General features: G+C 37.6%; 2 protein-coding genes across 18 annotated transcripts in view; one reads left to right on the top strand and one right to left on the bottom strand.

Moving 5' to 3' along the window:
• Positions 1 to 12,267, top strand: part of WDR19 (WD repeat domain 19) — a 175,577-nt gene that overhangs the window by 97,410 nt on the left and 65,900 nt on the right. For 6 of the 16 annotated variants that reach the window (XR_013368959.1, XR_013368955.1, XR_013368950.1 and 3 more), the window contains one exon: positions 2,381 to 9,565. The exons of 8 other annotated variants lie outside the window; for them this stretch is intronic. The gene's annotated coding sequence lies outside the window, so the exon portion shown is untranslated. Of the gene's footprint in view, positions 1 to 2,377; positions 9,566 to 12,267 lie in introns of those variants that run through there. 2 more of the 16 variants (XR_013368964.1, XM_077879334.1) reach the window with 1 other exon arrangement.
• Positions 1 to 12,267, bottom strand: part of RFC1 (replication factor C subunit 1) — an 81,314-nt gene that overhangs the window by 14,325 nt on the left and 54,722 nt on the right. Inside the window, exons 13-22 of one of the 2 annotated variants that reach the window (XM_077879411.1) lie at positions 9,395 to 9,794; positions 7,852 to 7,964; positions 6,458 to 6,572; positions 5,187 to 5,296; positions 4,851 to 4,988; positions 4,615 to 4,710; positions 4,412 to 4,510; positions 2,656 to 2,810; positions 2,413 to 2,530; positions 590 to 735 (exon numbers count right to left, since the gene is read on the bottom strand). In XM_077879411.1, coding sequence (XP_077735537.1) covers positions 590 to 735; positions 2,413 to 2,530; positions 2,656 to 2,810; positions 4,412 to 4,510; positions 4,615 to 4,710; positions 4,851 to 4,988; positions 5,187 to 5,296; positions 6,458 to 6,572; positions 7,852 to 7,964; positions 9,395 to 9,794 — 1,490 coding nt within the window. The remainder of the gene's footprint in view (positions 1 to 589; positions 736 to 2,412; positions 2,531 to 2,655; positions 2,811 to 4,411; positions 4,511 to 4,614; positions 4,711 to 4,850; positions 4,989 to 5,186; positions 5,297 to 6,457; positions 6,573 to 7,851; positions 7,965 to 9,394; positions 9,795 to 12,267) is intronic. The other variant, XM_077879421.1, reaches the window with a different exon arrangement.

The raw sequence follows: 12,267 nt of genomic DNA, 5'->3' as shown, positions 1-12,267 counted from the left end.
AACTTCTCCAAACTTCTTGGTTTTTCAACTTTAACAAAATTGTACCAAATAACAAGAATTTTTGGACTCCATTAAACTTCTCCATTAAACACTGATTTTTCAATCATCTGCACATCTGCCTCCTGTTGTTATATGCTAAACTGTGTCCCCGATCATAAATGACTAGTTCAGTTTATTACTAGGATAGGTAAAAACTAGTTCATTTATTTAAATAGTCTCTTTCTTCCTATTAAATTATTTGGAAGCTGAGACATTATGTATCCCTACAAGTAATAGGTGTAGTCACAATAATAAATAGTAGCACTACCTCAGATTTACGTAGCTTCAATATTTATCTTAAAATTATGGCACATCTACCAACTGTGCTCATCTTCAAAGTATCCTTTTAAATGATAAAACAAGTATTATACCTATTATAGATAATAAAACTCAGGCCCACAATATATAAGGAACTTATCCAGGGTCATTTATCTAGTTAGCAATAAAATCACAACTAAAACACAAATCTTTTAATTTACACTATCCTCACTGGATAAAAGCTAAATATGCTATACCGATAAAATGCCAGACATGAACTAATACCACTTACCTGAGACTCATGTGCAGTGCTAGATCCTGTACAATACGATCGTGTTTGCCGGTAGATGAGTGCTTCCCTAACCAGCTTGGGAAAGTAGGAAACTGGGTCATGTACCCCCTCATTAGCTCTCCAGGAAGAACACTGGCATAAATGGCCTAAAAAAAAAAAAAAATCAATTGCAGTCCACAATCTGAATTCAGTACCAAGCTGCTTCCTACACAGCTGTTGGCTTCTGAGTCGTTTCTGGCAAACGAAGCCACACTGTCCTAGGCACCTAATTCCAGGGCATCACACCCCTTCCCTCTGTTTCTCATCTGTTGGTAGGGGAAGCTACTCCCAGAGAAAACAACAGATAAGTCCAAAACACGTTATGGCCCTGAGAGAGATCTTGCTAACTAGGTCTCCGCACCAACTGACCCCAAGAAACTTGATGCACAAAGGATTTTAAGAGGAACATGACTGTCTTTAACATAAACTATTAACAGCACAGGTAGATCAAAGCATAGAAAACTGAATAGAGTATTAAGTAAACCGACACTTGAGAAAAGATTTTTATTTATTTTTTAAAGATTTATTTATTCATGAGGAGGGGGCAGAGAAATAGGCAGAGGGAGAAGCAGGCTCCCTATAGGGAGCCCAATGCAGGACTCGATCCCAGGACCCTGGTATCACAACCTGAGAGCCAAAGGCAGACACTCAACCTCTGAGCCACCCAGGTGCCCCAAGAAAAGATTTTTAAAAAGGTATTCTTGAATATCTTCTTTATCCAGGGCTTATACTTTCTTGAAGTTGGAATTACACATAAATTTTGTATCCTGCTTTATTCTAATAATATTCTCTCATAAGCATTTTTTCATATTAGACAATCTTTTTTTTTTTATATTAGACAATCTTTATAAATAATTTTAAGGACTGTGTAATAGTCCATCAAGAGTATTTATCATAATCATTCTCCTATTGCTAGACATGGAGATTTTCTCCAATGTCTTAGAGTATCAAAACTAATATAGTATTTTTGTACAGCAATCTTTTCCTATGTTTAAAGTTATTTCTTTAGGATAAATTCTTAAAGGTACAATTATTAGTTTAAAAAGTGAACACTTGGGGATCCCCAGGTGGCTCAGCAGTTTAGCGTCTGCCTTCTGCCCAGGGCGTGATCCTGGAGTCCCAGGATCGAGTCCCACATCAGGCTCCCTGCATGGAGCCTGCTTCTCCCTCTGCCTGTGTCTCTGCCTCTCTCTCTCTCTCTCTGTCTCTCATGAATAAATAAATAAAATCTTTAAAAAATAATAAAAAATAAAAAAATAAAAAGTGAACTCTTGTAAAACATAATAGAAAGGATTCTTTACATCCAGAATGCATCTTTATTTTTTGTTTTCCAACAATGTATAAGTAGAATTAAGAGAGGAGGAGGCCTCCCAAAAGTCCCTTGCTTATTATTACTCACATATCAGCTGCTGACCTGCCCTGGTTGCATTACTTCAACTAGGAGAGCCAAAAAATGACAAAAAAGAAAAGGACTCTTAAGGTAAAGCAGAGCAAATAAAACTTTTGACTGACATCTTACTTACGTCAAGAATCTAATGTTCCTATTTCCCTATGTCAATTTACATAAAACATTTTGAAACCCTGAAAAATAAGGCTTTTTAAAAAATTTTTATTAAGAAATCACAATTGTGACCACAGAGTGATTTAATTTAGAACAAGACTTTATTTTTGCCCTAAGAGCCATATGTTTATCTGGTATTTCAAATAACTCTACGAACTAAAAAGCTATTTTGTTCTCTTTAACTAAAGCAGAGTCTGCATTTTAAGGAGAGCCCTGTGCTTACCTGTGTAGGCAGAAGACTCCAGTTTTGCTTACTCCGGATCTGACGGTCCACTAGGTCACCATCACATATGCTATCTGCTGCTCTGCTTAAAAGCATCAAGTGCTTTTTCATGTCGCCCCTGCATAAATAAACCAGTCTGGATTACACCACTGTCCGTATCTCATACCCCTCTTTCCCAGGTATATGGCCTTCGCTGTGCCAGGAGGGTATGAATTCTATCCCTCACTAACTCTGAACACTCACCCTGCAGCTACAGGTTTCACATGTAAGTAGTTCTCCTGGACGAAGAGGGGTGCTATTGAATAATCATGAAAAAAGAGATCTGACTTATCCACAAGTGACATGTGAGCGGTCTCCTCTCCAGCTGCAAACACTTTCCGGGCAACATCAAACGGGCCCTAAAAAAAGGGAAGGACACACCTAATAGAATGGCCAATGTCCAAAATACTGACAACATCAAATGCTGGCAAAGATGTGGAGCAATACGAACTCTCATTTATTGCTAGCAGGATTGCAAAATGGTATAGTCATTTAGAAGACAGATTGGCAGTATTTTTTACAAAACTATACTCTTACCATTCCATCCACAATTGTCCTCCTTGGTATTTATCCAAATAAACTGAAAACATACTACACAAAAACCCTGCACATGGATCTTTACAGCAGCTTTATTCGTAACTGACAAAACTTGGAAGCAATCCAAATGTCTTTCAAAAGGTGAATAAACTGGTACATCCAGACACTGGAATATTATACAGCACAGAAAAGAAATGAGCTATAATAAGGCCATAGAAAATATATGGAGAAACCTTAAATGAGTATTACTAATTCAAAGAAGCCAATCTGGGGGCCCCTGGGTGGTAGTTGGTTAAGCATCCAACTCTTGATTTTGGTTCAGATCATGATGTCAGGGTCGTGAGATAAAGCCCTGCATCATAGAGCCTGTTTAAGACTTTCTCTCCTAACCCCCTGCCCCTCCCCCAGTCATACTCGCTCACTCTCTCAAGAAAGAAAAAAAGAAAGAAGCCAACCTAAAAAGTTTATATACTGTATGATTCCAACTACATGACTCATTGTGAAAACTGATGCAACTAGAGACAATAAAAAGATTAGTGATTGGGGTGCCTTGGGTGGCTCAGTCAGTTAGGCGGCTGAGTTGATTTTGGCTCAGCTCATGACCTCAGGGTCATGAGATCAAGCCCTGTGTCGGGCTCCACACTAAACCTAAAGTCTGCTTATCCCTCTCTCTCTGCTTCTCCCTCCTGGCTCATGCTCTCTCTCTAAAATAAATAAATAAAATCTAAAAAGATTAGTGATTGTCAGGGGTTGGAAGAAGTGATGGATAAACAGGAGGCAGTGAAAGTATTCTGTGTGATATACAGTGGTAGATAAAAGCTTGATACATTTGTCAAAACCCATGGAAGCTGTATCAAGAGTGAACTAACCCTGATGTAAACTATGGACTTTGGGTGATAATGATGTAGGTTCAACTATAACAAATGTATCACTCTGGTGGGGGTACTGATAGAAGAAGAGGTTGCAAGAGTCTGGAGGCAGAGAATAAGAAGGGAAGTCTTTGTACTGTGTGCTAAATCTCACTATGAAACTAAAACTGCTCTTAGACCTCTAGTTTCAAGTTTCAGACAGGTTATTAAATGATAAGCCATTTGAAATAGATTATTCTCAAAGTTCCAAAACTTCAAAACATGAAATCTATACATAAGGGACTCTGAAAAGGCCATTTTATAACTACTGAAGCATGAATATAATTTAAAACTTCTATATCTCATAATTTATACATAATATATGCTAACAAACAGTCCTTGAAGAAAAATTAATCTGAACTAGAAAATCTTTTATAGCAGCTGTCTTTCTTATTATAAATATCCACAGGTTCAATAGGCGTTATCAAGGAACTATAATAACTACTTCTATTAAGTTAATATGAACAGAACAAGAAATGCTTTAGCTTGAGAAAGTAAATGGAAATTTATTTTACCAGTCTGATATCCTTTTTGGCTCTATGAGAATCAGCCTTGGCCTGGTCATAGGTTAGTGCCTTACTGCGTGCACACCACATACTCAGATTGTGTAAAACCTAACAGAAATCATAAATAAGACATGGTCAAGGTGAAACTCTGAAAAGTCGAAGGCATTAATTCAAAAGAATCAGCAACTGTTAATAATACCTATCCCATTTACCTGTCTGATATCTTGATTGGCACCCAAAATTATTTCATTCATAGCCGGAGGCGGGATCTTCAAACCCTCTTTAAATGCAATAGACATCATAGCACCCTGAAATTAACAAAGGGGAATCGTAAATTTTTTTAATTCACATAATCAGGTATTTTTTAAAAATTTATCAGATACTTTTAAAAACTGACCAAAAAGTAAAAAGGATAGTGTGATGGAGAAAAAAATTCCAATCATCATACCTTAATCTGTTCAACTCGAGGTCTTTGAAAACGAAGATCAAAACAATAATGAACCAAAGAACGAATCTTAGGATGATTTCTATCATTGCACATGCAAATAATGGGAATTTTTGTATGTTTTATCAGGCCAATTAATTCCTGAAAGGCAAATTTGCAACACAAAAATAATTAAAAAAAACAATAATACTACACAGTATTTTAGGTTTTGAAAATTTCAGCAAAATGCTTTAATTGTTGTAAATATCACAGTATAATTAGTTCTTTAAATATTAAAAAAAAAAAACCTACAACTAAAAAATCAACAGTAAAACTGCAAAACTACAGTGCTTTCCTTACCTGAATTCCTCCCCTGTCCTCATTGCCTGCCATGCCATCTACTTCATCCATGATAAGAGCATGTTTTGAGCCTACTGAATGGGCTGCTCCATCTGACCCATGTTGAGAAGCTATGGGATGCAACAAAAAAGAGCAATTGCTCAAATACTGCTGCTTTATTAAAAAAACACATAAACATTTTAAACTGACAATACATAGGTCCATAGTACAAAATGCAAAAGGTACAAGCATATGCAGATGAAAATAAATTCTCCCTCCCACCTTTGCCCTCTCAGGTATCCCTATACATATTAAAAACATATGTGTGTAAAAATACACATCTTGGTTTTATCATTCAATATATTTTGGTGATTTGTTCCTTATCTGTAAATGAGAACACCTCATTTTTTAAGGCTGTTTAACAATATCCCATTTTACACATGTATCATAATTAACCATTATCTATTAAAATACGAAGATGCTTCCAATCATCTGCTATTATAAATCATACTACGTGAATATCCTTATATATATAATTTTGGATATATAGAAGTATATCAATTGCTAAATTCCAAGGCTAGAATTTCTGGGCTAAAGGGTATGTATAATGTCACTTTTGAGAAATACGGCCAGACTACTCTCCAGAGTAGTATCAATTAACACTCCCACCAACCAGAGTGACGTTTCCTGAGCAAATCCTTTTAATAATGATTTGCTACACCACTGAAAATACCAAGAATTCAGGTGATCATGCAATAACGACTTTAGGTTCTAAACCTGCACTAGTGAGTCTGTAGTTTGAGCATCTTATTTTTCCAATCAACTCTGGCCATACTAGACCACCAGCTATAGCCAGAAACATAGCACCTTCATAGTTTCTTCTCCTCTGCTACTATCTTTGCCTATATGAACTCTTTTACCACAAATGATCCTCTTCCATCCTTCAAGATCTGTCAAACAAATGTCACCCATTATCCTGGCTTTCCCTAGTGCTTCAAATTGAATCACTTCATCTACAGGCCTTTATTACCTCACTCATCACCCTGAATTCACTATGAATCCTCTAAAATAATGTGCAAAAATGCATAAACATATCCATATATGTACTTTAACACATTCTCAGAAACCTCTAAGACCTGAAAAAAAGGTGGGAGGACTATTGTCCTGTAAGAGTTCCATCATTAGCCCCAGGATTTAGCAGGGTGCTTGGCACATAGTAATGTTCAATTCTGGTTTCTAAATGTTGAAGTGAACTTGAAAAACAAAGAAAAACAGTTCAAATACCCACATACTTGAATAAAAGCCTGTGATGCTGGTATTATTCAGTGATTCAGCAACAACCTCCTTCAAACTATTCTTACTCCGAGTATCACTCGCATTCAGTTCCACGTAGCTATATCCCAATTCCTAAACAAAATATTGGAAACCATTACTATCACAATGCAAATTAACTCTCCCAAAAAACAAGGCAATTAATGAAGAAAGAGGGCATAAAAAAGACAAAGATGATATGATAATATGCTTCATAATATAAAGAGATTTTTAAAATATATACATATATATCACACATACACAAACATAAGTTCGGTCTTAAAACCATAGCTGATAAATCACTCCTCTAGAAGCGGTTTTACTAATAAGTTTGCTTCTTAAAGTCCTATAAAGAATTAAATACACCCATCCCAAGATTTTAATATCAGATATAGAATTAATTATAAGATACCAAAAATAATTCTTGACTCTTCAAGATAAAGATAAATCATTCATTATCAAACCATCCCAATACACAATCTTCTTACCAAGCTATGAAAAATCAAGTTATTCTGGCTCATTTCCCAAATTTGATTAAATTGATCATAAGCATTATAAAATGCCTTAAAGCAATTCCCCTCCAAAATAATGATAATAATAAAGGGAGAAAAGAGTCATGTTCACAATTTGTAGAGACCAGGAAAAAAAATTTTTTTTGTTTTTTTTAATATTTATAATAGAATAGAAAATATATAGCCGTTATACCAGCTAAACATTTATGCTCAAAATATAAAACAGGGACAAAACAAAACCACCAGCTTATAAGACAAGGGTTGGGAAATCCAGTAATAAATTTAAAACAAGCTTAAAAATCCCTCATTTTACCATTCTGATACCACTTTATTATTTCACATTCTGATACATGAACTCTGGTTTGCTCTAAGGACTCCTCCTCTCTCTGTCTCAATAAGGAAGCCGTAGAGACCAGAGCAAAGGCAGGCTCAGACTACCCGAGTTCATACTCTGCCACCAGCTTCCTCTGTTAAGCCCATTTCATTTGTCACATGAGGATGGTAAGAATACGTATATTCAGTACAAAGGATTTTTACAAGAATATATAAGATATTTATATCCATAAGAGTCTATAAAGACACATTTATATTACCTAAAAGATAATGCAGCCAAGGGCTTATTAGCACATTGCCTGACACATACATAAATATGACCTATTATTTTAATTATCAATATTAAAAAAGGATGAAAATGACAAATATCCCCATAACCAAAGTAAATTCTAACAGTTTGACTTTAGAAAGTATACTACACAGAAGGTTAAAATACATATACCACAGACCTACTAACACACACGTGTCTATCTCCTACACATGCCCATTCCTGGGTTAGCTTTCCAACTGCACTATAACAGAACACTCACCTGACAAACCAAAGAAGCTGTGGTGGTCTTGCCAACACCTGGAGGGCCTGAGAGCAGCGCTGCTTTAAAACTAGAGCCATCATCTTTGCCAGCAAACTTACCAAACTTTGCTGCTAAGAAAAAAGAAGTTCCAGAGTGTTAGCCTACGTTATCTAAGAGAAATGCAGGAATAGCAGGAATCACTGTGCATACACTGAAAATCAAGCACAGTCCTCCAGTTTATTTCTAAATTTGTAGAATATTTTCTACAAACCATAAACGAGTTTCCAGATCATTTAGTGAAATTCTACTGCCCACCTCACTTATACCCATAATAACACACTACAACTAACTCTGAAATTCTAATTTAAAACCATAATTTTATGAGTTTCCTATTCTATAAAAGCACAGGTCAGGAAGCAGAGTATCTGGGCTCCAATCCTAACTCCAGCTATCCTAATTCCACCGCTCACCAACTGGGAGAAGTGATTTAACCTCCTGGGCCTATTTCCTCCTTTGTAAAATGAGGGTAACGATGGCAATGTGCCTGGCAGAGATATTGTAAAGATAAACATTCTGATCGCAGAGCCAGATGCCTCAATAAATGTCAGCAAGCATCATCAGCTACATGATCACAAAAACAATGAATTGAAGATGGTGTGTCTGCAACTATCCTGTAGAGCCCAACTCTAGAGCATTCTTCTCCCCTTATCCCATGCGTGTCTGACACATCAGGGGTGCTCAATACATACACGATGACAACATTGGCCAATGTCTAGTGACCAGCTGGACATGGACAACCCAGTCATCACCACAGGAATTCAATGTGATGCTCACTAAATTTTGCCTTATTTCTCACACAATATCCTCTAAGGCTGCTGGTGAAGCTCAAGAAAACACTATTAACATCACAGATGAAACCTCACAGAAACTGAAACCTCAGTTTCAATAATACCCTGGACATTAAATACAGATTTGTACTGTTCATTTTGCACGACAAATACACGGTAAAGAAGCACAGAAACCAGAGCTCAGACCTGCTAAAAGCAAACACTGCCAGGATTTTTAGGCAGCCTACTCTGTAAGCATGCTTTGGCTTTTAATTTGCACACTCTGCCAGCCCCCAAGTCTCCTTGGCACTCTCAGTGGCTCACTCACACATCTTCGAACCTTGGTACCTGTATTCTCTCCCACACAATGCTCCTCCCTCCCTTCACCTAGCTAACCCCTAGGAAACTTAGTTTCCAACTCTTTGCTTAGCTCTCCCTTCCTCCACACACTCCACGCCCTTAGCACCTTACGCTGACCCCTATACCAGTACTTGGCACAACATATCTTAATTGCTGGTTCATCTATGTCTGTGGCTAACTGAGCTCCTTGAGGGAGACGGTTTTGTTCACAACAGCACCTCTGAGGCCTAGTACAGCACTTGGACTCAGAGCAGGTTTTCAACAAGTGTTTGCTGAGAGATGAACGAGACAACTATTTTACTTTCTTACGTATGTGGAACTGAGCAATTACACAGTGACAGACACACACAAAATGAACGAAGCTGTAAAATCACCGCGTTTCTTGTCTTCAGAGGGACCCCTGTGCCAATTTTGGAGCCAGCGTAGGAGCTTGTTGGCACAGCTCTGGTCACCTTGCTGTCCAATTATGGTCTTGAGAGAAGTTGGCTTATATTTATCCACCCAGAGCAAATTTTCCACTTTGTTTTCACTGCTGTCACCGGCCAAATTCCTAGCCCGGCTGTCGTCATTTGTCTCCTCAGCCACCTGCTCCTCAAAGTTCAGGCATCTCCAAAGCACACTTGTTTCCTTTTTTACGGACTTTATAGAGCTGTCCTTCTTGGGAGTAAGTCTACTTCTTTTAGATTCTGATTCCTTCTTAGTTGGGCTAATTTTTCTTTTTCCTTGGTCTTTTTTTTGAGGTGTTCTTTCCAATTTGGACTTTTCTTTCTTCATCTTTAAAATTGGAAAAGTGAGGAAAATAAAAAGCTGATAAGATACACAAAATGTCTATCCTGCTAACTGTACTCTCTAGGGCAACTCAGGATATCCAAATGAGCCACCCAACGTGGGTCTCACTTTTACAATGAACCCTGCTGCTGTGGAATCACCACTTTCCCAACTTTATAAAAATTATCAATAAACACACCAAAAAGCACCCAAATGCAATTTTTTAGGTGAGAACACATCAGTTTACAAATGATAAGTATTCCATAATCAGCCTGAAATCCAAGGTAAATTTTTTTCTAGCTTTCTGATTTATTAAAAGTTAACACCTCCACAAAAACTTGTACCCAAGTATTCACAGCAGCATTATATTTAATTATGATTATAAATTAATTACAAAACTACATTATTATTACAACCAAAATATAGAAACAACCCAAAATGGCCACCAACTGATGAATGAATAAACAAAATGTGGTATGCATACACAATGGAATTTTAATCACCAAAAGAAAGGGAGCAAAGTCCTGACACATGTATTTCAGTGCAGTTGAACCTTGAAAACATACTAAGTCAAAGAAGCCAGATACAAAGGTCACAAATTGCATGTTTCCCTTTAAAATGTCCAGGACAGGCAAATCCATAGAAACAAAAAATACAACAGTGGTTGCCAGGGGCTGGGGATGAGGAATGAGGGCTAACTGGGTATGGGGAATGATGAAAATGTTCTAAAATTAGACACTGGTGATGGCTGTACAATTGTGTGAATATACTAAAAATCTCTGACATACATTTTAAAAGGCTGGATTTTATGGGTGAAAGTCTCAAAAAAGAAAAAAAAAAAATATGCCTCTTTGCCAGTGAGTGGATGCTGAAAATTAGTGGATGAAAGTTTGAGGAGAAATAGGTTATTAGCATAGTACTAACATGGTCTCCAAGATATTTATCAGTTACAAACGGGAAAATAGTCACTTTACTAGTGGAGAAACCAGTCAGAAACCAGTTTAATCAAGGTTAACCTCACTAACAGGAAGACATACTGACCCAGGGTCATGAGATCAAGCCCCAAGTCAGGCTCTGCACTGGGCATGGAGCCTGCTTAAGATTCTCTCTTCCTCTCCCTCTGCCTGCCCCCACCTCTCTAAAAAAAAAAAAAAAAAAAAATTAAAAGGCATATTAACATACATAATATAATGCATTGAGGACAAAATACCACTTCTGTGGAATTCCTGCCAAAAATGTGTAACTTCAAATCTAATCATAAGACATCAAAAAACACAAACTATGAGACATTCTACAAAAGAACTAACTAGTACTCATCAAAAGTCTCAAGTCTGGAGGGTGCCTGGGTGGCTTAGTTGGTTAGGCACTGGACTCTTGATTTCTGCTCAGGTCATGATCTCAGTGTCCTGGGATCAGGACCCTACACTGGGCTCTGCCCTCAGCATGGAGTCTCCTGTCCCTCTTCCTTTGTTCCTTCGCCCACCTACGCTAGCTCTAAAATAAATAAAATCTTAAAAAAAAAAGAAAAGTCTCAGGCCAGGGTGCCTGGCTGGCTTAGTCAGCTAAGCTTCTAAGCTCAGTTCATAATCTCAGGGTCATGAGACTGAGCCCATGACAGGTCCTGTGCTCGGTGGGGAGTCTTCTTCTCTCCCTCTCCCTCTGCTCCTCTCCCTGTTCATGTGCACATGCTCACTCCCTCTCTAAAATAATTATCTCTTGAAGGCCATAAAAAGACAAGGAAAGGCTGAGGAACTGTCATAGATTGAAGGAGATGAAGAACAGACCACAACTAAACGCAGTTTGGGATCCTAGAAAAGAAAAAGGACAATTGGGGAAAAATGTGAAGTTTGAATAACACCGGTACTTTTAATTAATAGTATGGTATCAATGTTAATTTCCCAGCTTTGATAACTTCTGGTTGGTTATGTAAGTAGCTCACATTAGGGGACACTGGGTGAAGGGCCAATCCCAATAATTCCCCAAGACTGTTTAACTGCAATAAGTAGGAAGACCACCTCACTACCTGGGTGACAGAGCTTGGGGACATTAAAGCTGGACCACTGGCACCCTTGTGTCCTGTATGTGGAAAAAGTCCTGAATAGAGTGGAAATGAATGAGGACGACAAAACAGAAAACAGCAACAGAAACTGAAAGAGTCCTGAGTCTGTGGTCTCCAGACCCAGTAGTTCTGACATCAGACGCGGCCAGCCCACAATTGAGTATATGAGACAATTTTTTTTCCTTTTTGCTAAAACTAATACGGGCCTCTATCCTGAGAAAGCCCTAATAAGTTAATAAATTCTAAATGAAAAGGACATAACATGCTGGTATCTATGACATATCCTTCAAAGAACTCTTAAAAGCAATAACCTTTGTATAAATCACTGCAAGATGTGGAAAGTTTAATAAGTAGATATGGTAGGTGCACTATATTGTGCTCTCGCTCTCTTCATACTCCTTTAAGAAAGGTAAGAAAATA

This window comes from Canis aureus, chromosome 2, assembly GCF_053574225.1.
Source record: "Canis aureus isolate CA01 chromosome 2, VMU_Caureus_v.1.0, whole genome shotgun sequence".
NCBI classification, from domain to species: Eukaryota; Metazoa; Chordata; class Mammalia; order Carnivora; family Canidae; genus Canis; species Canis aureus.
This window is presented reverse-complemented; position numbering and strand designations above follow the sequence as displayed.